This window comes from Malus domestica, chromosome 14 (assembly GCF_042453785.1).
Source record: "Malus domestica chromosome 14, GDT2T_hap1".
Taxonomy (NCBI): Eukaryota; Viridiplantae; Streptophyta; class Magnoliopsida; order Rosales; family Rosaceae; genus Malus; species Malus domestica.
The window spans coordinates 31,036,761-31,064,398 of NC_091674.1; the positions used below are offsets into that span (position 1 = coordinate 31,036,761).

The window sequence follows — 27,638 nt, forward strand, 5'->3', positions numbered from 1 at the left end:
CCTTGGATGGATGAATATTTATGTCCGGACCAATCAGAAACTCGTATCGTTAATTAGCGAAGCGCAATAATAATACAGCAACGTATGACGTTTTATTTTTAAATTTTTTTCACGCTTTCAAGATTATGAAAATCGAAAAGCAATAAGAATACGTGTTGTAGTAACTCTAGTCTATACGTTTATGTCATTACATAAGAATCTGATTAACTTTTTTTTTATAGATAAAACGATATTTTAAATTACTTTATTACTTGGGTAAGTGGTGGATCATCGTGATGGATAAAGTACTCTTCTTCAATCTATTTTGTTATGTGTTAAAAGCTCACCACTCTCCCACTAATCTATCTTAGGGTAAGAATATCATGTGTAATGAAAGTAAAGAACTATTTAATCCGAAGGATGGGTACACAAAATTAGATGTTAAAGAAAGACATATTGTTCTAATCAACTAGACCTAACCTGCACATGCATAATTCGATTATAAACCTAAAACCAAACTTGGGTTGTGACGTTGTCATAAGCTAAAGGGTTAATGTTTTGGGTGCCCAAAATCTAATATGTGAGCTAAAGTAGGCCTTCTTCAGCCGTTAAAACCCAAAATCGAATTATTATTGTTTTAGTCGGCCCAAAACTGAGGTCGGTTCGGACAATGGAGAGCTTTATATAACAGCCCAAAGCCACAAATACAGAATTCAATTCCTCATTAGGGATTTGCTTACGTTCCAGAAAGCATATCTAATTGGGGTAAAAAAACAAACGTCCATAGCTCTCTCAAAAATGCTAAGAGCAGAAGATGAGGACGCTTCAGAACTCAAACTTGGAGACGGTATCTGATTCATTATTATCAATTTCTTTCAAAGTTCTTAATTGGCTGCGATTGCGGTTTTCGGTCATGACCTAGGCATAAACTTTTGTGTATCAAAATCTAAAGGGCACAAAACCGATAGGCACTGTAAACGTGACATTGTACAACAATGGCGTTCATAATTTAATGATATAATAATTTAAGATGTGAGACGAAGGATATGGAGTATATATTTTTATCTAGGGTTTGTGTGCATTAATTGAATTTGTGTAAAGATGAACATTATTCCGTGACATTATCTTTCTTTGAAGAAAACACGCTAGAGCATCACTTTTTGGACCTTCAAGCACTAAACTTCTCTAACTTACCACCGGATTCAATTGTAAACCTAGTTTGAGTATTCAATTTTAGGGTAATATCTGGTCATTATTTGTTTTACATTGAGATTGTCGTTGTCAGATTTTTTGAAGGCGAAGTGTCTGATGAATAGTGAGGTTGCCATTCTTCTTGAGCACAGATGTGATCAGATGAAGCATATGTCCGGCGAATCAATGCACCAACTTCCCCAGTAAGATTTAATTCTAGTACTCTTTGACACCAAAATTTAGTAAAATTATGGATGATCAGTTCATATATAGTTAGCTGGTAGATAGAAAGGGTGCTCGATCGTCAATTTTTTTGTTTGTCCAGGCTTATAAATTTACTAATCACTTGTTATTTTCATGGCCAGAGTGCTGGAGAAATCACTGCAGTATGTTAAGCGCTTCAGTCGCTTCACGAATCAGGGCTCTGTGAAGCAAGTTCGAGAGTATCCTTCATTGATGATGTAACTTCAGATATCGTCACACTGATGAATTGGTTTATGTATGGTCTGGTGAAATCTTTAGGATTCATGTTGGTTCAATACAAGCATGTAATGCCCTTATAATGGAGAAACTTAATATTAATATAGGTTATCTAATTGCACTTCTTAATTTAATTATAGTCTTCTTCTTTTCACTTTATATCATTCATACATGTTTAATCCTTAAGTATTATTCAGAGTTCTCAGTAGATACCAGTTGGCTGAATTCGAGGTAATGGACGAATAATCAAAAGAATAAATTACGCTTTGTTTTAGATAATAGCCTTCATATTTCCTCTACTCCGCAGCTTGCTGTGATTGGAAATCTTTGTCCTGAAACTGTGGAGGAAGCCAAGGCAGTTGTGCCTTCCCTCAAGGTAGTGTTGTAAATCTCATATTTCATGTCTACATATCTCAGGTTATAACAAGGCAAATATTTATATCTCAGCATCGCACCACTTCGTGTGCCCGTTTGATAACCTTTTGGTTTTTAATTAGTTTTCAGTATTTAGCGTTATATGGCAACTTTGTTTATCTTTACTTTTCTTATTATGTTAATATGGAGTATGTATGTTTGCAAAAACTAAATTATGATGAATCTCCTGTCTGATCAAACTGCAGACGAAAGGACGTGGGCACGATGATGAAGCCATTGAGAGACTGTTGAATGACCTAATGATGATTAAAAAGTTTGAGTGAATATATGCTTCACTGTTTTGGTGAATTGATGTTCTCATCTCTTGGTGATTTATTTCTACTTCAAGTTCAACTTGATCCAAAATGTGTAGCTAATTTCTCTCTTCAATATGTACATTGAAACTTGATAATTAACCTACCAGTCAGCAATTTTTGGTTAGGCGAGCGATTGAGACATTAGACACATTAATTAGGGTGCAAGGAAGCACCTAACCTACTCACATGGACCTGTCTAGCCCGTTGTTCTTGGCTCATGTCTTAGGCAGGCTTAGTATATGGTCCAATATTCTTATTTTTCCATTTGAATTTGGTCCGACCTCGGCCTATATGAGAAGTTTTAGCATACGGACACATGCCAGAACTTCTCTACCTATGCGTCTCTAAGCCATAACTTCTCGACCTATACGCTTCAGGCTCGATCTTGTTAAGGGTTGATCTTATCGATGCTTCTTCTTATTGTTTTTTAATTGAAGCATCAATTAAGAAATTTTGGCAAACTGAGCGCATGTTAAAATTGTTTAATGGCTAAACTGACACGGAATCTCGTACTCCTATTCTCCTTAGAATTTAGTTTTCTTTAATCAGTTCCTGTCCCTTGCAATTAATTAATAATACAAGAAAGAAACGGTTTGTAATTGTATTGGAGAAGGATTCAAACATGCATATCTAATGTCTTATCCAACCATATATACTTATATTCTTCACTATATACATGAATTAAATTAAGTTGAGCATATAACCCAACTCTACCCTATTTATGACATTTTTTTGGTTTATTTTGTTTAGGTTGTGGTTTTGTTGTATGTGCCTGGCAAAAGACTATGTCGACTTCTCTGTATTGTCTCATAGCAAGGCTTCTTTGCTAAGGTGCAACGTTATGTGCAAGTGTATCAGAAGGTGTTGCAAAGGTTTTGCCCTCATGAGCGTATCTTCTGATTGGTACGATGTGGTTATGTGGGTTGGGTTTTGTTTCGTCTTTTTTTTGCGTTTGTAATCCGGGAATTATTCATGAACAATGATGTATCTGATTCTATTGTATAGTGAAATTTCTACCTTAAAAAAAAGTCATGCCTTACCAAAGTGTATAACAAGGACTTGAATTCTCTATTCGGATCTCCCTTTTCAGATCATTTCCTAAACTCTAATTCTGATCGTTCATGCAATTTGTCAGGCCACGAATCAATTTTAATTTCTTCTTCTTTTTCACGCTACACGCAAAATGATCTTTTCGTGAACGGTTAGGATTGAGTTTTGTAAAGAATTCTGAAGGGGGAGATCCGAAGAGAATCTGGACCCCAAAAGAAGCAGCCCTCATAAAATTAACAACAACATGCAATTCAATATGGGTGTGTATGTGAATAAGTGATGGGTCTGAGTAGTAATTATGTGTGTAGGTGTAGCGGTCCCGCCCTGTATGGCCTGTGGAAGGAAAAGGGATGACCTGGTGGTTCCATCCACTCTCCCGAATGTTACTCCTCAATTCAAACCTGACCTGACAGACTGACACCTCTTAATAATATTATATATACCTGTTGTTGTATAAAGTATAATAAAGAAAATTTTTGTTTAATCTGTCCAGGAACAATTAGAACTAGTACAAGAGAAGATAATAATAACAATTTGATTCATATTTTTTGTATGGAAATTCTACTGTACCTTTTGAAAAGACAGGGTATTGGTGTCCAATATTGACTATATATGGTGAGGTTACAAAATGGTATCTGTTTGTAACACCATTAAGGTTGATTGTTACATTTTGAACATCTTGATATAGTATAAAGCAACAAAATAGTAAGAATTATCCATTATCGTTATTTATATTTATGCTACTTTCTTTGCGTTTAATGATCTTAGAACATGACATTAACATTCAATGTAAATTACAAGTAAAGATAAAATCAAGCCTTAGTTGTCAAAGTTTATAGTCTAAAGCAACAAAATAATGATAAAGTTATAATTAATAACACAAAATGACTTAATGAATAATGTAACAAGTTTGGATTTTACATTGTAGATGTCATATTACATTACACTGTCAAAGTAGAATGCTATGCAGGAACAGATTAAGGGTACCAGTTTGGTTATTAAGTTGTAGGCTAACTATTGTGTGATATTCATTATGTTAAAATTATGTGAGTTACAAGACTACAAGGAGTTAATTTTGGTGTCAGCGATTGACCAAAAAAAAAAAAAATTTTGGTGTCAGCTGGAGAAACTGAGGGAAGTTGCAGGACTGAAGGAGAAGAAGGAGAAGGAGAAGGCAGGCAGGCAAGAAAGAGAGAAAGACAGGTTCCCAGTATGTATGTATGCATGTATACATATAACTTGCTATAAAGCAGAGGAACGTCTACATCCCTCCTCGGTATTCCATGAGATGTGAAAGCTCAGTGACATCCAGTTTATGCTGCTATCAACTCTCTCTCTCTCTCTCTCTCTCTCTCTCTAGTTTTGTTTCTCTCTCTTGTTGATTTATGACCAACCCAATGGGGCGGTGGTTGATTTCAATATTTGCCTCGGGGTCGGGGGCTATGTGTGAATAATAAGAAGCAGAAGAAAGAAAGAGAAACAAGAAAAAAGTCAAAAGAACTCAAATCCCAAACAAATTCAAGGGGGGAGGGGCGCAGTGGCAAAACCCTAATTTTCATAATTTCACCATAAAGAAAGACAGACATAATTCACAGGAGCCTAGATAGCTACAGGTAGCCCTTCTTTTTTATTTTGTCAATAAAGCGTTGGAATTGCTGTATAAAGTGTTGTCTCTGTGTGTGGTTTCTCTCTCCTCTCCATCAATCATAAAGCAATCGATTGCAAAATCATTTCTCATGCATCTTTTCTTTTCTTTTGTTTCCTGTGCCCACTCTAATCAATTCTACTACTGGTTCCCTTGGAACTGACGTCCTAGGTACCCTTCCTTTTTTAATTAAAAATAGGGGTGTGATATTCATACATCATTTTTTACTTCTCACACATTCTTTTAATTTTCGACCATTGGATCAAATGAAGTGAAGAAGATCAATGAACATAAATTAAAAAAAATGTGTGTGAGAAGTAAAAAGAAATATATGGATAGCACACCTTTAAAAATACTTAGATGACACGAGTACATGGTCATTATGACATATTTGCTAACAAATAATGACATGAAATTTTTTATTCACATATTATTTATTGGAAAATGATCCTTTCCTAAGGATCATGGGGATCGTGTAATCATGTACATTCATTGTATATCATGCAATTAGAAATAATTTAAAATTTAAAATTTAAAATTAAATTTAAATAGTATCTAACGAAAACTGACTGTACGATGTACGATGAACGGACATGATTACATGATCCTTTAGATCCTAAAGAAAAGGATCCGGCGAGGATCCTTTTCCTTATTTATTGACACAAAACTCTATGTAACAATATATTAGAAATTCTAAGAAAACTCTCTATAGATTCTCTGTCATTTCATATTTTTTGCACAACTTCTTATAATATTGGTGGGGAATTGTGTCAAAAACATAAGGTGACGGATAATCTTTGAAGAGTCACACTTTGGAAAATTTCCTTAGCATTTCTCATGTTAATATTATGTAAGTTGTTCTCCCACCTTCCCCATTTGTAACTTTAATCTCCAGTTCCCAGTAAATAAATAAACTAATTGGCCAATACTTATACTAGCTCCTGTACCCCCCACTTGACTCAAGTCGGTATACACATGCCTTTCTAGCACAAAACTGAACTAAATTGTGCTAATGCTCTTATGACTGTTAATTTTTTACTCTAATTGTGGATGTCGAGTTTTTATTCTTCAGTATTTAATTAGTAGTATTTAACTCAATCATTCATCGCATGCAACAGAGGTATTGAGCTTGATTTACCGTTTTCTCCAATACCACTTTTATCTAGAAAAACATATGTATGTAAGTTAGTTGTGTATATGCGAAACTTTTTAAGTACACCAATTTCATACATACATTGCAGAATTTAATTGTTCACTGAAGAATCCAAGAGAATTCAGGATTGATATGACTCATATCAGCCACTTAACATGTATTGTTAATCTCAACTTCTAATTATATAAAATTTATAAGTGAGTGACCGAATGTTTTGATCTCTAAGTGGCCAAAGAGAACATTTCTCTACATTGTTGTATAGTAATATGAAGAGTCGTTTTGAGAGGAAACACTTTTAAAGAAAAGAAAAAAAGTAAAAAGATAGTCTATTGGGATATTGAGTGGAGTGTTGCAATCACAACAACTCTAGCTAGGGGTGTGCTATCTACACACCCCTTGTTACTTCCTACATACCCCTCTCAATTTTCAGTTGTCGGATTGAATAAATTGAAGAAGATCAAAGGATAAAAGTTAACAAAGGGTGTGTGAGAAGTACAAATGAGTGTGTGGATAGCACAATCCTAACTTTAACAGTACTACATAATTGAACAAGTTTGTGTAAAAGTATCCAAGTAGAAATAAATATCTGATCGATCTCAGTCGACATTTATATACAAGAACAATTGTTAGGCTTTAGTTAAATTGTACTTAGGCTTTGCACTGAATATAAATAATCTTCTTATAAATTAGAGATTTAAAATATCGCGTGATAAAAAGAAACAAATTAATTAAGCCTATAAAGTATTGAAACTAATATTCGATGTGGAGTGGTTGTAGATTGCATTCTAACTATGTGTGTCTTGAGTTTTGAGTCAAACGTGAACTTGCATAAACCAAGATCAATTGAACACATAAAACAAACTCAAACAGCACAGAATTTCTGCGGTTCAATCAAATCCTATCTACTTGAATGTATGAGAGAGAAAAAGTGAGGTCGAGAGAGCTTGGGATATAAACAATTTTTTTTTTTTAAATAATGCCCTCATTTGTCAGAGAAGATTGTCTTAGATAGGATTATTTACTGTGACGAGGCATTTTAAAGAAAGAAATTGATGTTTATTTTGTCCAAATTAAAGGTAATTTTCAACTTGAACAAAATCTAGAAGTTGTCATCCATTTCGTTTTTCAATATTGTGCATAATTTTATCCATGCCAATCCTCTGCAACAAACAAGCTTATATACAAAGTTACGGACACTATATATGTATAGGTATATATATGCATGTTCAAATAGATCGACCTTGATATAGATGAGGGACTTGCAAAATCATTAGATACAATACGCTTGAGAGGACTTTATTTGATGAGTCTTTAAAATGCGTAATTTTGAAAGTCATTTGTTTAGCGTATTTGTAGTGTTTTAGTATTAGCTTCTGTATTTTTCTTAGGACTTTGAATGTCTCTCGTCGGAACATACCCCCAAATTAAAATTGAAATTACATATCCGGCTGGCCTCTTGTTTTGCCGAAAGGGTCCATGGCTAGCTATCTAATTATCATTAGATGGTGGACCTGTTGCCTAAGAAAGGGTGGCTGAGGGAGCTTCTAAGAAAGGTAAGATTGTAAGAAGCAGGGCAACATTCAATTGTAGGTCTCAGCACGTAATTTCCAACACCAGCTTTCCCCCTACTGCTGCTATTGTCATGATCAATGACCTCAAGAAGAAGTACGTACCTTGTTACCAATCGTAAGCTACAAGGACCTGAAGATAAATCAGTATTGGGTGAGAGATCTGACGGGATTTAGTGCATGTGAGTGGGTATAGTTTTCGAAGTTTATTATAGAGATCCATGGAAATTGATATCTAATATGTTTTTCATTAGTCAAGCGTTTAATTATATGAGTAGCTTAAGCTGTTCAATGCATATGGAATGTCTAATCTATAGCTAGAGATGTCTTTTTTCTGTATTAATTAAGAAATGGAAAGTGACACTCTTTATATGTGATTTTCTCAAGAGCAAAATGGAGGAGTAGAAAATAATAGAGGATAATTGAAGAATAATTACTAATCTTGAAGAACAAAATATCGTTTAATTTAATTTATAAAAATAAATTAATGTGTAGGGTTGGGTTTTGGGTGACCACCCTGACCAGTAGTGTTGACCAAATATACAAGGTTCATTGTGTGCATCTCGGTTTTTGGAAAGTGAATGTGTATTATCTCAGTAGGTAGAAATAGAAGCTAGCTAATCATTCCATTTGCAAAATATGGATGTCGTTAGTTAACTATGGAAACCAAATCTCCTTGATTTCTGTTGTGTTAAAGGATGTTTAATTAGTCAAATTTGTTACTTATTATATGAAAAAGCAAAGTCCTCATCAACAGTACCTGTTTTTCTTTACCTGAACTTGTCTGGTGCGTTGAGGGAAAATTTGATAAGTTAAACATTATTTGTGAACATTTTGGTAACAAATCCATGAATTTACCATCTTATTATAATTTATTAAAAACAGCCTTAAATTTACATATGCACTGCCAATTGTCGAACAACTAAAAGGTGCTCTGAAAGCAGATTGTGCTTTATTGCAGTTACGAAAAATAATTATGATTATGTATTCTGATGCGAGTTCGATTCTTATCGATTCTCTTTCTCCTAACAATTAACTATTTAACCCACTCACACTTCTACTAAAGAAAAGTGCTATGAAAAATTTCAGTATTAATTATGTATTCCATCCAAAGAAGTGAAGAGTACAAACTCATCATGTTAATCTACTATTAGATCCACTGCTTGCCGACATTGTTACCACATACATGTTTGTTTTTAGGAAAGGGAGATCCCTTTCCTTGTTTTTAAAGATATGTACTGTTTACCTGATAGATGCAAAAATCGAAAGATTAAGGAATCATTTGGAAATGTTTTTAAAATGGTTAAAAGTGTTTTTTTGTGAAAACGTTTTTGGAACTAATATTAATAAAAATGCAAGTGAATCATGATGCTTCTTGCAAGACGCACTTTTAGTCATTTTGAAATCCAAAAACAATTTTCTAAAAAACACTTTCAGTCATTTTAAAAACACTTTTAAACGAGCTTTAATACTAACTACTTAAATGTGTGGCAAAAAACTTGGTAATCAGAACCGACAGAACCTCACTTCTTCTATTCATACAGCAATGTACTATTTATGCAGGCATGAATGATTTGACTCTACCTTCTCACTACATGGGCAGACAGTAATGAGTATGTATCCCGGAACAATATGAAGTTTAATAATTATAGTAGTAGCAACTGTCAACTATATATATTTCATACTCAAAGTTCATTTCCAATTCCATACCAAAGAAATACGAGTTTATAACCAGTTAGGCAAGTTGCCTCTTGCTGTCGAGAGGTATAAAAAATTTATATTTTTGAGTTGGAATTTTTGTGGATTCTAAACGGATAGAGAGATAATCTGGCATACGACTAAGGGAATATCTACCTTACAACTAAAGATAAATCCTAATGATGAGACAACAATTTTTTTTTTAATGGAAGGCTTCAACGCTATTTTTTTTTTTCAAAGGAATATATCAAATTTCATACTTAGGGGTTATTTCAATTTCCATACTAAAGGGATTTGACCCATTAGTTGCTCTCGAGCTATCAAAATTTCATATTATTGAGTAGGAAATTTTGTTGGTTCTTAATAACCGACGGAGAGAATTTGTAATTGGAGATATATCGGTGAGACAATAAATTATCTTGAATGGAAGGCTTCAATATTGCTACTTGTCAATGGAATAATGCCAAATACTGTTGCCTAATGTTATGATTAGCAACGATCGATGAGAATACTTATTTCGAATTAGAAAAATAAAAGAGTAATGCTAGGTAAACTACATTTACAAACTAAATGATATGTCTAAATAAGAAATAATCACATTAATCAACATTTAAATAATAATCCAATCATCAACTTTCAGTCATTGAGTTTATAAAATTTAGTCTACACATTTAGTCTCCCTAGCATTATCGAAAAGAAAAACATACTTACAAGCACAAGTACAATATAAGTATTTGGTTTAAGAATGCTGATAAATGAGTGTTTGAGCAACAAATATTATTAGGGTAGTGTTATCCATACATCTATTTTTACTTCTCACAAACTTCTTTTAATTTTTGGCCGTCCAATCGAATAAATTGAAAAATATCAATGCTAAACAATTAACAAGAATGCTTAGAAGATAATTGTGTGAACACACTGTTCTATTATTATTCCACGACAAGGTGTTGCATAAATATTTGTCCAAGACTCCAAGCTTAATTGCATCGGAAACAAAGGATGAATGGTTCAAATTTTGACATTTATTTATGCGTATGGAAATAAGTGAAATTTAACTAAACTAATTTGAAGCATTAAATGCATTAAATCTTTCACCTTTTCAATGTAATACACTTGCCTCAGCTGAGCAGTTTAATTACTTGTTAATTAATTAGTTAAATTAATTTAAGACATGGGGGCATATATAGGGCCTTGTAACTCGTTAGTGTAGCAGTCGAGGACATGTTTAAATCTAAACCTGGTGAATGCATTAAAGAGACGAGCATTAGAAAAATGAATTAGTAGGGAGAAATTGATGATGATTAGTTTTTATATATGTTTAGTAAGTTGATTTGGCCTAGGTTTCTGGAATTGATTAAGATGTGTACGAGTCAATGAGGGGAGGGTGTGGTGAAGGCTCGAAGGTCATGTGGGGATGACATAATACACGCAAAATGCTGGACAAATTTGTTGGAGGATTAGAAGGGAATATTTTGGAGGATGAAAAGGAATATAAGAAAACTAACAAAGGTATGTGGAATTAGGGTTTACGATGACAACCATATGAAAGCAAACAAACAACACTTTAGAGGGTCCGCGATATAAAAACTTTAAGGTCAAAGGGTCCACCTAATTAATCAATATTTCTTGACTATTACAACACCCACCCAGTTCCATCATTCATTCATTCATTTGCCAAGATACATACCCTATCTGATCAAGATTTTTTGTCAATTCAGACTAGCGTTTCGTGATGTTATAATTTTGCTCTAATTATGAAATATGTATTTGATTTTTTTAAATATATTTAAGTTTAAAACATATCAACTTCATCATCTACTCATCTTATAACATCTAAAGAAACAAATTACGTGACAAGTACAACAAGAACCCTGCTTAGCATTATTGGAACTTCAATTCTTGTGATATCACTGCCACGTGCCACAGAGGCCTAACAAATATCACAACACGTTTTAAAGTGATAAATGAAATGAAAGGGAATTATTGAGAAAGGGTCAGATCATGGATGGATGTACACATGATGATAGGATATATACCATATACCACAGAATTTGTGCATGTTGCGTTACTTTCTGCAGCTCTCTTTGGGCTTGTTTTATGCTGTTTTGCAGCTTTCTTTTGGTTGGATGCAATTTTTCTTCCACAAAAGGAGAAACAATTAAAGGAGCTTCTGTTTTTGATATAACGCTAAAACGATCGATTTTGTGTAATTATCTCAATTTGGGGGCTAATCATCATTTAGCTTTCTACATATGTTGCAGTAACGAAATCACCAATTGAATGATTTGGGTACTCTGATTAAGATAAGCATGCATGTAAACATCGTATTGAGTATCTTCACTTAAAGGTTCTAGATATGGAAAAAAAAGGTATGTAAACTAAATGACATGTTATTGATGATTGAATTATTATTATTAAGTGATAATTAACGTGCTTATTTGTTAGCACAACTAAATATGTAATTTTTTTGTTTAACATATACAAGAGATATTTTTTTTTTTCACAAAATGATATTCGAATTTAACTACTTAAATCTAAAATGAAAAGGATTTGAACTTGGATCTAAGGGTGCAGGTGTGAGGATGAAAAGATGTCTTACATTGAAATATTACCGAACTTTTCATGTGTTATAAGAAGCTGGCCATTACCAATTGGTTTAATGGTAAAACCTTAACTCGTTCGACGAGTATATTGCTCCTAATAAACTAGTCTAAACAATAATGATGTCCGAGGAACACAAAGCTGATCACAATAGGGTTTAGGGTAAGATATATATTAAGACACGGAGACATTTACTATTGCACCAGACAAAAGTAAAGGGAAATTAAGAAAAACAAAGCATATAGATGTATAGTACACGTGCACTGTGGGTCAATGTATGACTGTCAGCAATATATACAACGATGAATGGATGTAGCTGGCGAGGTCGATTAATCGACTAATAATTCATATGGCATTGCATGTGTAGCAGAGAGAGAGAGAGAAAGGACTATAGGAAGGGAGGGTTTGTAGCGAAGAGGATGGGGGGAATAGAATTATAGATTATCTCTCTCTCTCTCTCTCTCTCTCTCTCTCTCTCTCTCACACACACACACACACTGTCTCCTCTTTACTTTTAACCCGTCGTCTCCGGGGAAGATAAAAATACCAAAGAATTTTAGAAACCAATAATTAAGAAAATTTGCTAAAAACTTTGCTGCATTTTTGCGTGCTGAGTTTATATATTGACTAAAGCAGAGTGAGAGGGACAGGCTTTGTTGGAGTGTCATTTTCCTATATATACTCTCGAGGCATTAGAAACTCAGACCCACATCTTCTTTCTCCTTCCCAATATCCCTTCCCCATTTTATTTTATTTTATTTTCTACTACTAATTATTATATATTTGGCAAAATACCAAACCCCTCTTTCTCTCTCTCCTGATGAGGATGTCTGTTTCTTGAGCACGAGAAACTGTTTCTTGAGCAAGAGAAAAGTCTTCCTTTTTTTCATTCAGCCTTTCTTTCTTTACAGCACACTCTCACTTTCTTTCTTTATATCTCCCTTTTCCAATTTTCTTTTGAAAGGCTTTACTTTCTTAATTTGTCCTCCATACTCCTCCTAGGCTGCAAAACCATCAGCACTACTTCCTACTAAATTATATATCTATATATGAGTGTGTTTTTAGTTTTGGAGCAAGAAGATGGATGAAATTAGACCCACTTCTCACAATCACATCTGGATTAGCTATGAGTGTGTGGTTTAGTTTCTGAAATCTGTCAGGAGAAGAAGTGTGTTTTTTCAATTTTGTTTTCAGAACCCAAAACTGCTGGGTTTGTAGCCGTAGATTTAGATACTGCTAGAAGCTGGGAATATATATAAAAGGGTTTAAAATATGCTTCACGAAGAAGGGCTTTCATCAGAAGCAGCTGCAGGCGGCAGAAGCTGCTTATCTTTGAATCCGATTCCTGATCTTTCACTTCACATAAGCCCTCCAGACACAAACACAAATAGTGCTCCATCCTCCATTTGCACCGACCGAGCAACACCCGATCACGACTCCGCCAGCTGCTTCAACATATGGCGAAGAGACACCGACGAGGAAGATACCAACGGCGGCGCCCTAACCAACAAATCCCACAGCGACAGCTGTATTAGGGCCAGCTACACCAGTTCTTCCCCAGTAGCCGCTGATGCCGACACTGAGCTCTCCCTCGCCAATCCCTCGGCCTCAGAGGCCGAGAGCGCATGGAAGAAGAACTATTTCGGCGGCGGAGAAGTTTACCATGACGAAGGGAAGAATACTAGTATTAGTGCAAGTAGTGGCAATAAGATTCCGTTGCTGGAGAGACTCAACCCCATCAAAGGGATTCCTGTTTACGGTACTAGTAGTACTAATTGCTCGTTTCCTCCTACGTTTTCGCCTAATCCTGTGTACCAAACGGCGCCGTATCTGTCTAATTCCTTCAGACCGGCAGCACCTGCTGGGAATTGTAGTGGCATGGGCATGGGAATTGGAATAGGATTGGGAGGGTTTAACGGGATAACGATGGACAGTTTAAGCCTAGGAGTAGGAGGAGTGCAGCCACAACAGCCGCAGCATCAACGGCAACACTATTTTCCGTCCTATAATTTGAATCCTCATTACCCTCAGCAGCATCATTGTGTAGGGGGAGGTGGGAATTACAACGCCGACTTGTCGTCCAATGGTTTCATCATGAGATCTAGATTTACGCCTCCAAAGCTCATAGGGCAGAATATCAACAAGAGGAACATGAGAGCTCCCAGGATGCGATGGACTACTTCTCTTCACGCCCGTTTTGTTCATGCTGTCGAGCTCCTTGGTGGTCATGAAAGTAAGCCCCTCCTACTCTCTCTCTTACTCTCAGGGGCGGACGCACGTTAGGGCAAGGGTGGGTAGCGGCCGGAAAATCTCGCCACTGCTCACCCTACATAGTTGCGTAATATTATTAATTTCTGTATGTCTTTCCTTTTAATTAGTTTGAATTGAATTATATGTACATAATTTTCCCTGGGAACTCTTGAATATATATGTAGTTAATTATAAATTATTTTGTAATTTTGGGTATATATAGGGGCTACTCCAAAGTCCGTGTTGGAGCTCATGGATGTGAAGGATCTCACACTTGCTCATGTTAAAAGCCATTTGCAGGTACATCTAGCTTCATCTCATCACTTCTTCGATTACATTGGAGAGTTTAGAAGCCGGGACCTATGCTACTCTTAATCATCTCTACCCACCTCACCCTACGCTAAATCAGTGACTTTTTTGTTATGTTATTTTCTAAAGAAAAAAGAAAAAAAATTAGCATTCTGAAATGTTTGATGCATTGACCACATTAAGATTTCAGATTCAAACCCTATACTTTTCTCTAAATTTCTCCCTTTTAATTTTTTCTGTCGACTTTCACTGCGTTCGATTTTTTCTATGGGTTGTGTGTGTTTGTGGGAGGGGGAGAGACTGGACACTGGACACTTTGGCTATCCAAGTGGCACGATAGCCAAGGGACACGCAGCAGCATTATCACTGGTACTGTGATGAATTAGTGATCCATCAATAAATGGATGAATGAACAGTGGAAGAGGATTCTCTCTAATCTGTCATATCCTACTTCAACGGTTACATATAAACCACGTCAATATTTTATATTAATTTTTTATAAAAATAATAAGAAAAAAAAATAAACATCTTATATTGATTTTTTATAAAAATAATAAGACAAAAAATAAAATGTTATAGGAGGGAAGGGAAGGGAATGGAAATCGGGAAAAAAAATCTCCTCCATTTCCATGAACAGTTGAGTCTGTTTCTGTTCTTGTGACTGATACACACAGGACAAGTTCTACTTTCAGAGAGAAAGGGAGAGAGAGAGAGAGGATGAGAGAGAAAGAAAGAAAGTAGCCAAGCCATCATTTCTCAATAATACAAAGCATTTACTGACCTTACCAAACATCAACCTCGTGGTTATTAAACAAACAAAACAAAATCCCACAAAGTGAATTATGCAGCATCTCCTTTGATTTTGTTTTGTTTATTTTATTTTATTTTGCTTTTTCGACGGAGTGAGATTTTATATATTAATCAATTATTTCTCTCATTCTCTTATTAAATATCTTGTTCTTTTTGGATTTGCAGATGTATAGAACCGTTAAGAACACTGACAAACCTCTAGCTTCCTCTGGTAATTCTTATTTTGCTTCACTAGGACTTCCCTAATTAATATCGTTAATTATTCCCATGAATATATCTGCTACTACGACGTACCCTTTTGAATTGTGAAATTCTTACAACCATTCCTCTGCACTGGCTACCTCCAACCCCACATATATGTACTATCGTATTCATGCACATAATACATACAGTCGTACATCCACACATTTTTCATTTGCATCCCAACAAACAACTAGCTAGTACGTTTGACAACAATATATATATATATATATATATATAGGGGTGTGTGCACACATCCCATTTTACTTCTCATACATCTTTTTAATTTTCGACCGTCGGATCGGATGAATTGAAGAAGATCAACAGACATAAATTATCAAGGAGTGTGTGAGAAGTAAAATGAGATGTGTGGATAGCACACTCCTATATATATATGCACATGTATAGAATTCAGATTAAGCATGAACGAAACAAAAATTTACCTTTTTTAATTTACTCTTTTTTAGACTGTTGGCATGTTATAACTTATAATGTACATGACCAAAACAAAGATTACACTTAGATTTTATTATCTATACAATGTAGAAAGAGACAACATTAACAAGTTACGTTTGTTTTAGTGTCATGAACATCGATATGAACATTTGGTTGGCTTGATATGCAACAGATGGATCTGGGGATGACGATCTTTTGTCTACAACAAGCCATCATCATAATTCAAATTCCAATGGTTTACTTAACCAAAGAGGAGCCTCAAATGCAACTTTAAACTTAGAGCACGATCATATGGAACACCACCCTTCTAACAATCTATGGGGCAACTCCTCCAGGTAATTAATATTTAACTTTCTCTTTGTGGACTGACTAACTAATGAACCTTCATTAGTATATAAATTTGTTTTATTATTGGTTAATGGTGGTACTTTCGAGTGATTGCTTTGCCTTTCTTTTCCTATGCATGGTTATGGTTAGCTTTTGCTTGGGAAATCAGAATCCACGCCCTTCCTTTTCTGAAACTAAAAAGTACTTCTTTTTCCAGCTTTTGCTTTCCATTTGTTTCCTTTTTATGTTTTCTTTCTAATAATCTATGCGGTGGCCTCGTTCTTGCATCACCAATCTAACTTGCATTGCAAATGGTAACCAAAAATAAAATCTCGAACTTGAGGGCGTGAAAAATTATGGGTTCTTTAGATATAGGCCCTTGAAACTCCTATTTTTCAAATAAAAACCCACTTAAATTTAAACATACAAATAAAACCCAAATTTCAAATAGACTGCCATGTAGACAAATATATGACCAACTTTTACAATACATTTACAACTTATGCCACAAAATCCTAATTTGGTCAATAAATGTTATTACTCATCCTAATTATGATGAGCAATTAAATCCATATGGATATTTTACCTTTCTTGTATCATAAATATTAGCAACATATATAAATTAATTTACCAAATTAAAAAAAAAAGACATAACTTGTAAAGAAAAAATAATATTGTTTGAATCATGTAATTACCTACATACAAATTAATTTACCCACTTATAAAATATTCTACTAATTTACCTGCATTTTAAATCATGTAATTACCTACATACAAATATTATACTAATTTACCTACTTATAAAATATTATATTAATTTACCTACATTTAAATTAATCTACCTACTTATTAATGTTATAGTAATTTATCTATTCCCCCAACAAAAAAAATTAGTGATATTAGATAATGTTCGAATGTTGTGGGTTTGTGCTTGTAGACAATTAAATAAACTTTTAATGTAATGCACATAATAATGTAGGTAAATTAGACCATTTTGAAAGTAAATTAGACCCTTTAAATTTTGGTTTGATGGAATAGGAAAATTAGACTATTTTGTAGGTAAAAATTGCACAGAACATATCACTTTTGTTTTGTGTATTAGGGATTGGAGTATTCGCAGAAGCTGTTTTAGGTTTATTGTTGTGTTGGTAGGTAAATTAACTTATATATTTAATGCACAAAATTATGAAATTAGTATTATTATTTTTCAATAGGCACGTTATAACAATTTGAAAGTTAATACATCGAATATACAATGAATGACATGAATTATTTTGTAAAATATATAAATTGATCAAATGGATATAACAAGTAACTGATCCAAAAACTCTATCCAAGTATTAATAGGGGTAGTTTAGGCATTCTGAAAATACACAATTTGAAAAGTCAAACTTAGTCAATGAGATTTATTCAAGAAAACAAAAGGTGATGGGTTTTAGTAGAGGAGAATATAGTTTCAAGGGGTAATATCAAATTTTCAGAAAAATTATTTTTATATATATATATATATATATATATATATATGTATGTATGTATGTATGTCTGAAAGAATAAGATCAGAGAATGCAATAAATATCTAGTAGTACATTTCAACTTTTTGTATTTTCTTTTCCATTTGTAATTTAGAAAAAAAAAATAAAAAACATAAAAATTAAGCCCGTTGTGCTTGAGGAGATTGCTTTTCTTTCTTGATGATGAAATTAGCTACTTAGTCTTCTCGGACCTTCATGCCATTAATCATGACATAAATCCTCCTTCTGCATGTTCCTTACTGACTAGCTACTTAGTATATTCTTCTTCTTTTTTTCAATGTTGCAGGTATGATCTTCATTTGTGATTTGCATCGAGTTTGAGTACGTATCTTAGAAGCTGAATAGGGTTTTGGAACCAGCAGAAGATGTAGAAAATTGCTGGTACTTATATTTTAGGATAATATATGCAAGCGCATGGTTGCAGTAGAGGAGGATGGCTGCAAGCCAGTTAAAGGTTTCTAAAATGTTCTTAGACCAGAAATGCTCTCTCAACATAGAATTACTACTGGAAAACAATTTGAGGTAGTGACCTGCAATTATCTAGGGTTTATTAATTACCAAGTCTTGCATGAAACGTATCTTTTTAATTATATGGATACAGAGAATCCTTCTTTTGATTGAATGGTCTATTGATTTTAGTGATCTAGCAATCATGTATGGGTCTCTACTTACATTATACGTATCGAAACACTGGAAATTAATTTGAGTTGATCATCAAATTAATTATGCACTGCAAGCTTATAGTTACACACATAAGTCCACAAGCTCCATTACACTTGGGGGTTATTTTCGAACGGATCATATCGGAAACAAGGTTTCCAATTTTTATTCCAAAATTTTGGAATCAAAGCTGATCACAATTTTTTGTAATTTTTGGAGGCAAAGTAATCTCGAAAATTTCATAATATAATCCAATACATGAAATTTATTGTTCTCTCTTAATATTTGATATTTACTTATGCATATATCAAATTCATTTTGAATACAAAAAAAAAATGAACAAAATGTATCCAGAAAGACCGAAATTAACGATAAAATACAAAAGATGATTACAAAGTATATAAGTTTTAATAAATAACTATAAAAAATTAGATATTTTTTGATCGGATATGTTCGAAACACTTCAAAAAAAATTCAAAATTCTTGGAATCTATAAATGCATTCCCCTTTCCATTCCAGTTTTTCAAAAATATTAGAATTTGAAAATTTTTGGGTTTGAAAACTCCATTCTGACTTTCACCCCTAGCTTATACTTTTAGCTTTCTATCCGACTCTCTTCCACCCTATAGTTCATCAAACTACAGAAAAATCTAGAGCAAACTGCTGAAATTCCCCTAATTTTCTAGAACTAAAATTTATGGGGGAAATATGAAATACAAGTTTGATAGGGATTTCGACAGTGGGCGTGAAATAACAAAAACACCTTTTTTATGTTACCATGAACCCTCTTTACTATTTAATTATCACATTTCTTGTCAAAAGTTTTAGGCAAGTTTATCAACTTTAATTTGCAGGGAATAATAAGCTAATGTTTTCAGTCCCAGAGTTATATAGAATCAAATGATGAAACCTCAAGAATCTAAGCTTATGGAGTTCAGCTTCACGTAAAAGAACATAACTCTAACTTATGAAGTTAAAATTGCCTGGCTAGTACTGCTGAATTATGCTCTTAAAAAAAGAAAAAAGCAAAAAACACATCTCGACACAAATACGAAATATGTATATACGTTGCCATGCACGTCTTCAAGCTTGATGTCTTTTTCTTGGAAGGCTCTGTTTTTTATAATTCGTTATATATGCTGGTGTATGTATAACATGTTCTTTTAAACTTTGTGATGTTGTTCAGCGTGTTTTTTAATTAAGACTGAGCTTTAATTTTTGATATTCATGTCTAGATTTTGGATAGCTTTTACCATCTCTTATGCGATGTTTAATAAAACATATTATTCAATAAAAAATTAGGTTAAAGTTGCTATATAATTAGTGATGTTGATGTATGATGTTTTGCTATTGCGTAGAAGTCATGAATTGAATCAAAAGTTAAAAGCAGAAAGAAAAGAGATGGAATCAGTTTTAGTGGTGCATTATCTGCTGGATTAATATTCCCTCTTTTGCTCTCTCTCTTTCGGAACAAGTTACATTTTCCAAAGAACCTTTTTCCGTTGTCTCTTTAAATGGGATCACTTTTAAGTGATTAAGTTGTGAAATCTTGACTTTGAAATATCTCGCCCTCTGTCTTTATTTAGTATGTTCATTTGTTAGATTTGAAGCTTGATTTGCATCTCAGAAAAGCTAATTAAAAGCACTTTTTGTGTTAATTTTATATTATTTTAAGAGGTGGGGGAATATTGATTGAATAATTTAACAAGCAAGCCGGCATGCATGTATATCTACTTATCCAGCATCATTCCTTCATGCAGAAAAGTTGTGTTTGCCCGGCCCTTAACCAAATCTTAGATTTCAGGTATAATCGACTATTAATCTGCTTTTAGGGGCTGTTGATTCTACTTCGCTTGGTACCGTACGTGACAAAAATGATGTTACCGTTGTGGATTGCACCATGACCCATTTTCTAATCCTAATTAAAATATGATTAGTTTATATACTATCACGTCTATTCACATATCTTACATTTATACTATAACAAAAACATTCATGTTGTAACAACCAACGTCATTAATGAAGCAACAATATTATTATGTAACCTTTATTTAACGTTGGATAGTACTTTGAGGATTATAATTTAACCTCACGTTTTTTGTAATTAAGATGTTAAATTTTGTTGAAACTGAACGTCACGTGAAGATTATGGCCACAATAGTGGATTATGATTTTGTGTCATCCAATGATGTCCACTCATATCTTACATCTATATATACTTAACAAGACGTTTGCATTGTAACAACTAGGTATGGTTTGTGTTTGTCGTGTTCGTATTGTTTTCGTGTTATATAAGTTATTATTAACGTATTATGTCGTGTCAAACTTGTTATTTTATCATGGTTTTGGGTTGGGTGTAGTTTGAATGAATGCATTTGTCATCAGCCCAATTTTCCCTAAAAATACATATTCGGCCCAGTGAATAGTAAGGCCCAAACCAACTCTACTAGTTCCAATCTGCAAACCAGGAGCTGACGCTTTACACGTGTCAACACTTCACAGACTCAACTCAACCAGGATCCTTCCTCTAAGCTGTCGCCATGCAGCACGGGAGAACGTAAACAATTTGATGGCACCACTCCACGTGTTCCTGCGACCACTTCAAACCAAAACACTACACTTCCCATCTTCCATATCGGAAAGAGATCCTCTGCGGACCTCTTCTTCAAAAGATCGTGAATTAAGTGATTCAAAATTTTAAAATTTAATTTAACGGTAAAAAATTATTATAATTTTTAGAGGTTCAGATTTTAAGGATCGTTGGATCAAATTTTAAAAATTTTGATCACTTGATCAGCGATCTTTGGAAGAAGAGATTCGGACAGAATCTCATTCCTTCCATATCGGCGCAGATCCAACACAATTTCATTCATTTAGGTATAATTTTTTTAAGTAAATTGTGGCAATGGTTCTTCAACTTTAATCAAATTGGAGCAATGGTCCCTTAACTAAAAATCTATTACCATTGGTCTCTCAATTTATCAAAATGTGTAGCTATAGTCATTTTCATCAATTTCGTCAAAATTTTGTCAAAATAAGTTATGTTGGAATAACCATTTATATAATTAGGATCCCTCAACTCATCATAGTGTGTAATTATGATCTTTTTTGTCAACTACATCAAAAAGTTTGTCAAAACGAGTTATGTTGGAATGACCATTGCTACAATTGGGTTAAAGTTAAGGGATCATTTGCCCAGTTGAATTAAAGTTGGGGATCAATGGTAATAAATTTTTAATTGAGGGACAATAGCCGCACGTTTTGATGAGTTGAGAGACCAATGATAATGAATTTTTAGTTGATAGATTATTGTTCCAATTAAGTTAAAATAAAAATATTATAGCTACAATTTACTCCATTTTTTAAAAGGATAATATTACCGCGCAAGGACACGCGTCGGAGCGAGAAAACCCCGGGAAACGGATTGGATTAGAGCGCCAACCAGGGAGAGCCGGTGGTAGCTTCTCCCCTCAGAAAAAAAAATCCCAAAAACGGAAAATTGAATATGGACCGTCTCTCGAAATTTCAGTTTCCAATCCCGAAAACACTCGAAAACTCAAAAATTAAATTAATTAAAATTCTAATTTAGGCCGCCCGCCTTCTCCTGCGCTGTGGCAAGTGGCCGGCTTTGAATCCACCACCTATATTTTTGCTGTCCATTTTTTTTTTTAAATTTTTGGAGAATTAGCGATTTTTGTGAGATTAGAGAAAAGCAGCGCGCGAGGTCTAAAATTAGCAAAAAAAGCACTTTTTCGTTTTTCCCACCGAGAATTGAGTAAAAAACGCACAATTTTTTTAATGATCTGTTTGGGAAAGGCAGGGATTATAGATAGTAGAATTCTGTTTTTTCACGGGGAGAAGAAGGAGCCAAACAACAACCTCAACAGGAAACAACCAATCCGGCCGTTGATTGGAGTGGAGGAGCTCCAATTCCATTTCAACTCGTCATCTCCACCGCCGCCGGCGTCATCAGCATTGTTCTTTCAACCCACAAGACCACCGCCGAAGAAGCAGCAGAAAATGGCGACGGAGAGAGGCAGCGATTTGTCGTCGTCGTCGTCGTTGATGTTGACTTCTGGAGCGAGCGGCCGCATAAACGCCCTCCTCTCGCTGCGGGCGCTGCGGAGTCTGATGATGCTGATTAACGCCTTCTTCCTGCTCCTTCTGCTCCCATTTCGCGGCCGCAAGCGAGCGCCGTCGTCGTCCGCCTCGTCGTCTGCGGCGGCGGCTTCGCCGGTCTTGGCGGAGAAGTCGGCCAAGGACGAGAGGCAGCCTAGGGGGCCCGTGGTCCGGGTGCCAACAACGATTGTTCCGTGGAAGAGCAGCTCGTCGTTGCCGGTGGACCCGGAGGTGGCGGCGAGGAGAGCGTTAGCGAAGCTAAGAGTTGTACAAGATGATGATGAGAATTCGGTCCGGCGATATTCGCTCTTTGCGACTGCGAGAGGTGAAACTCTCTTCACGCAAAGTTGGACTCCCGTTTCCGTTAACATCAGGTAAATCAAATGACTCTGTATTGTATTATCCCCTTGGATTGGACTGGATTGGATTGGATTGGTTGGATTGGATTGTTTAATTTGAATTAATGCAAAAAGGTGTGAATTTTTCATTACTTCTTGAAGAAAATGATGAGATTTCCGGCGGCAATCTAAATGCAGAAGAAATATGCTATGGGATTGAAAGTTTTAATCTTTTTTCTTTCTTTTCAATCTTAATTAAGGTTGGCTACGCATCGTTTTTCAAGGAGTAATCTTTTATCGTTGGGTTTTGGTGCTCGAAGAGTGGCAATTGTTAATGTAGTTCAATGAATGAACAGTTTGGACATATGTGTTTATCTTCTTGATTACATCGTCGTCGTTTTGAATTAGTTAGGTTCATGTTAAATAATTTCATTACTTTGTCAGTTTGTGTTCACTAAGTATGCTAATAGTCAAGCATATTCTAACATATGCTTGTACCATCACTATCAACCTTCCATTAGAAACTGTGTAGTACGCATACCATACCGATAAGGACCGTTGCTCAAGGATTGCAATACCTGAGTAAAATGGGCAATCTTTTTGTGGTTGTTTGTTAGCCAAATATCGCTTTCATGAGGATCCTTCGCTTTCTTGAGGTCCCATCTCTAATCTCTTGTCCTTAGACCCACACGATAATTTCAATGGTTGTGCAGTGCACCTGGATTTACGGAAAATGCACATCTTGTTCATTTTCCACTCCTCTGCTTACTGGCATAATAAGTTAGATCATATTGCTGAGACCATTTAGGGCATTGCCTATTTTTCAGAAATCTATTAAGAGTAGCTACAGATGGTGTAACCAGTTTTAAAATTGATAGTGTGTGGGAAAGTCAGGCAAATTTTCTTGTGGTTGGTTCCACAGTGACTTTGCACAAATTTCTGATGAATCATTTCAGCTAAGGTTCACCACTTAGAAACTCTTGTATGTGGGCTATTCTATTAAAATGTTGAATGATAATGCCAAGAAACATCCGGGCAATTAAGCTGTTCTTGACGACAGATCCTCTAAAGCATTGCCTGGGTTTTATCAGAAGTTTCTGTTAACTTACATAGTCCATACCCTGAACCCTATTCTTGTTACATGACATACTAATTGGTAAGAGAACATTTCCGTTGCTACGAATATGTAAGTTGGAATAATTGCTAAAGGAGAGTAACCTTCTCCTACCATATATCTGACAAGTTATGTTATCAGACTGTTAATATATTTGGATTTTATATTCAAACACGTATCTACTTTATCCACAGTTTTGTTTGCAAAGTCATGGAGTCCAAGTTTTAAGTTTCTAATATTTACATTTTGCAGGGGCGTAGTCATTCTTATGCATGGTCTGAACGAACACAGGTTTGTCATTTCTACATAATTCTCACTTAAGTGCTATTTCAGCTGATTATAAGGTTAAAGGCCTTGATATATCTATTAAGACATTTGTACAATTTCACCAGTGGAAGATACGATTACTTTGCAAAGCAACTGAATGCTAATGGATTTAAGGTTTACGGAATGGATTGGATTGGTAAGTCAACACCATTTTGACCCTTTACCATTGCATTTAGACTTCTAACTAGTCTAAATGGTTTCTGTTCTAGTTCTAAAACATGATACCTAAAGTCTAAGCCAATTAATGACAATTGCCTGTGTATGTCATTATCAATGTGTAGTTGTGTACTGACCTAATTTTAATGTTTTCGTGCACTCACTAGTTTCCTATCAACATTTCTTTTTGTTTTGTAATTGTGTATATTGTTTATGCCACAAGCTTGTCTCGTCTTGTGTCATAATGACTAAATTTCTAGGCAAGCATTTTGGATGCTATGGAACAGATTGAAATATGAGATTGATCTATATAACGCAACATTTAAGAAATTGGCTGAAATATTACTTTTATATTTGCTGTGGAAGGGGAAGAGCCTTAACTTTTTAGATAAGGGGGAAGATGTCTCTCAAAAGTTTAAAATCTCACCCTTGTATTAGAGGCAGTCATCTTTTTTTAATTAATTACAGTTTTCAAAGCCTAGAGATCACTCTCTTCAACAAGGCATATATATTTGGATGTTGCAGGAATTGAGTAATTTGGACTCCCATTGGTGCGAAAAAGTAAACCTTTGAAGCTCCCTTTATAAGTAAGCTTTGTATGTTTGGGTCTAACCTTGTATGTTTCTCATAAGTTACGCCTCTGATGCTTCTATCGAGTGAAAAATATTTAGAATGGTTTAAGCGGAAGTTGAACTTAGTTTCATCCAACACAAGCATCTGGTCTAAAGTGTGCCACCGTGTATGGTGGGGTGTCCTTCCAGTTGTATTTATCAGAATTGGATTAAGATTAAAACTTTCTTGCGTTTCACTCGAAATTCACTTGGAAACCTTTGCAATTTCTAGGCTTCTAATTGGGACTGAATGTCATTAGTTCTATTTTCTCTGTACTTTGTTTTTTGTTTAAGATGCTTTTGGATTGTTTTCTGGTGTGTAATGGCTATATGTTGTCGGGGGTTCAAGTCTTATTATGATTTGAAGGAAGAGTCTCTGCTTTTTTTTGTTTAACACAGCCATAAAAAAAAATAGTATCTCGAGTTTTCTTTGTGTTGAAGGATAAGTCATAAATTGTGGACCTTGGGTTACTCCATCCCTGTTACATCGCACTAAATCTCTAAATCTTCTGATTTAGTAGTTAATTGTTTATATATCTCATATAATTGTTCTCATTGATTTATCTATCTAGGTCATGGTGGGAGTGATGGGCTTCATGCATATGTTCCTTCTCTCGATTATGCTGTTACTGATATGGTAAGTTTCAAGGCTCTTTAACAATTGAATCCAGTTCTTAATGCACCTGAAAAACCTAGGAACTCTGCTTTGATTAAACGTTTACATGTGTTCTTCGCTCTTTTATTTTTGTGCAGAAATTATTTCTCGAAAAGGTTTTAGCTGAAAATCCAGGCCTACCGTGTTTCTGTTTTGGGCATTCCACAGGTGCAGCCATTGTCCTTAAGGTATGGGTTGCTGGTAGTCTGTTTTTTCTTGGAATTGCATGAATGACTTTTTTGTAGTCACAGTTTTGTTGTCTTCTATCTATTCATTAGCTTCATTGGCCTGGAATTTAATCTAAGCCTACTCCATCGCAAAAATGATTTTAGGTAATGCTTGACCCAAAATTTGAGTCCCGCATAGACGGTGTAGTGCTCACATCACCAGCAGTTGGGGTTCAGCCTACGCATCCAATATTTGTGGTCAGAAAACCAGCTTTTGTTACAACTAATTTTTATGCACTCTTGAATATATTATATACTCAATTACAAGTTTTCAAATGCACCCTAAACCCTAACCCTCTACGCGCTTTCCTCCGTTTATCATGCCAGGTAATTGCTCCATTGCTCTCATTTTTGCTGCCAAGATACCAAATCAGTGCAGCAAATAAGAAGGGCATGCCTGTTTCTCGTGACCCAGCGGCTCTAGTTGCCAAGTATTCGGACCCTCTAGTGTACACTGGATCCATCCGCGTAAGGACTGGTTATGAGATTCTCCGAATCACATCCTACTTGCAGCAGAACCTAACCAAATTGAGGGTCCCCTTCTTTGTTCTCCACGGCACAGCTGATACGGTTACTGACCCCGAGGCCTCCCAGAAACTGTACGATGAAGCCTCCTCAACTGACAAAACCATCAAACTGTTTGACGGGTTGTTACATGACCTTCTCTTTGAGCCAGAGCGAGAAGCCATTACGAAGGGCATCATTGAGTGGTTGAATCGTAGAATATGAAGCAGCTAGGCAGTGCCACAGTGGGAGATAAAGATTGATAACTCATGTGACAAAAAGAAAATGGATCGATCGATACGAGTGACCATTTTTTTGTGGAAGCAGGAGATAGAAATACCGAAATTGATGTGGCTGGATAAAAAATCAGCATATTATGTTGAAACTTGAAGCATCGTGACATTGTTTTCTTGTTCGGTATTGGAAAGATCATCTGCAGTTGTAAAATGCTTCATCTCCTAATCCATATGTTGCTTGAAAACTTGCCTGCTGAAGAATTTAAGCAGGTGGGGTTTTCCACATTTCAAACAGAATTCCTGGCTCACCCGATAGCAAACTCCCCTCATTTATCATAAGTATATATTTTCTGTTGTTTTCTTTACCTAGTGTTAACAGGTGAAGCAAAACTCGTGTATTTTTTAACTTCCGATTTCGACAGAGGTTTACGAACAAGGAAGAAAGTTGACGTTCCACCATAAAACCAAGAGCAATATAAAAAGTAGCTAATTACTTATAAACACATTCAAGGTCCCTCATTTCTAGGAAAATACAAATCGAGTGATGTGGAACACGTATAGCCGTTGAGTTTCACATGAAGGGTAACCTGCTTTGATACCATAAAGAAAATTGAGGTTCTACTATGAAATCAATTGGCAATACAGAGATTAGCTCAATTACTTATAAACAT

General features: G+C 35.0%; 3 protein-coding genes across 5 annotated transcripts; all 3 read left to right on the forward strand.

Annotated features, from left to right (window-relative positions):
* The first annotated feature begins 703 nt into the window (after positions 1–703).
* Positions 704–3,389, forward strand: LOC103455653 (DNA-directed RNA polymerase II subunit 4-like). 2 transcript variants are annotated; one of them, XM_070812259.1, is made up of 7 exons: positions 704–826; positions 1,265–1,373; positions 1,536–1,613; positions 1,848–1,881; positions 1,958–2,026; positions 2,271–2,368; positions 3,132–3,389. In XM_070812259.1, exons 1-6 carry the CDS (start codon positions 778–780, stop codon positions 2,346–2,348), a joined length of 417 nt encoding a protein of 138 aa, XP_070668360.1. In that variant the 5' UTR covers positions 704–777; the 3' UTR covers positions 2,349–2,368; positions 3,132–3,389. The 2 variants fall into 2 exon arrangements, with proteins under 2 accessions (XP_070668360.1, XP_028948701.1); XM_029092868.2 differs by lacking the exon at positions 3,132–3,389 and having other exon boundaries at positions 2,271–2,480.
* Positions 3,390–12,417: 9,028 nt separating this feature from the next.
* On the forward strand, positions 12,418–18,642 carry LOC103431260 (transcription repressor KAN1-like). 2 transcript variants are annotated; one of them, XM_017331176.3, is made up of 6 exons: positions 12,800–14,329; positions 14,570–14,646; positions 15,631–15,676; positions 16,334–16,496; positions 16,639–16,689; positions 18,307–18,642. In XM_017331176.3, exons 1-6 carry the CDS (start codon positions 13,369–13,371, stop codon positions 18,323–18,325), a joined length of 1,317 nt encoding a protein of 438 aa, XP_017186665.2. In that variant the 5' UTR covers positions 12,800–13,368; the 3' UTR covers positions 18,326–18,642. The 2 variants fall into 2 exon arrangements, with proteins under 2 accessions (XP_008367618.2, XP_017186665.2); XM_008369396.4 differs by lacking the exon at positions 16,639–16,689 and having other exon boundaries at positions 12,418–14,329.
* A 3,507-nt stretch (positions 18,643–22,149) lies between these two features.
* LOC103431258 (uncharacterized) lies at positions 22,150–27,264 on the forward strand. The gene is made up of 7 exons (XM_008369395.4): positions 22,150–23,173; positions 24,504–24,542; positions 24,644–24,714; positions 25,918–25,982; positions 26,099–26,188; positions 26,333–26,425; positions 26,555–27,264. Exons 1-7 carry the CDS (start codon positions 22,479–22,481, stop codon positions 26,954–26,956), a joined length of 1,455 nt encoding a protein of 484 aa, XP_008367617.1. The 5' UTR covers positions 22,150–22,478; the 3' UTR covers positions 26,957–27,264.
* Positions 27,265–27,638: the final 374 nt, after the last annotated feature.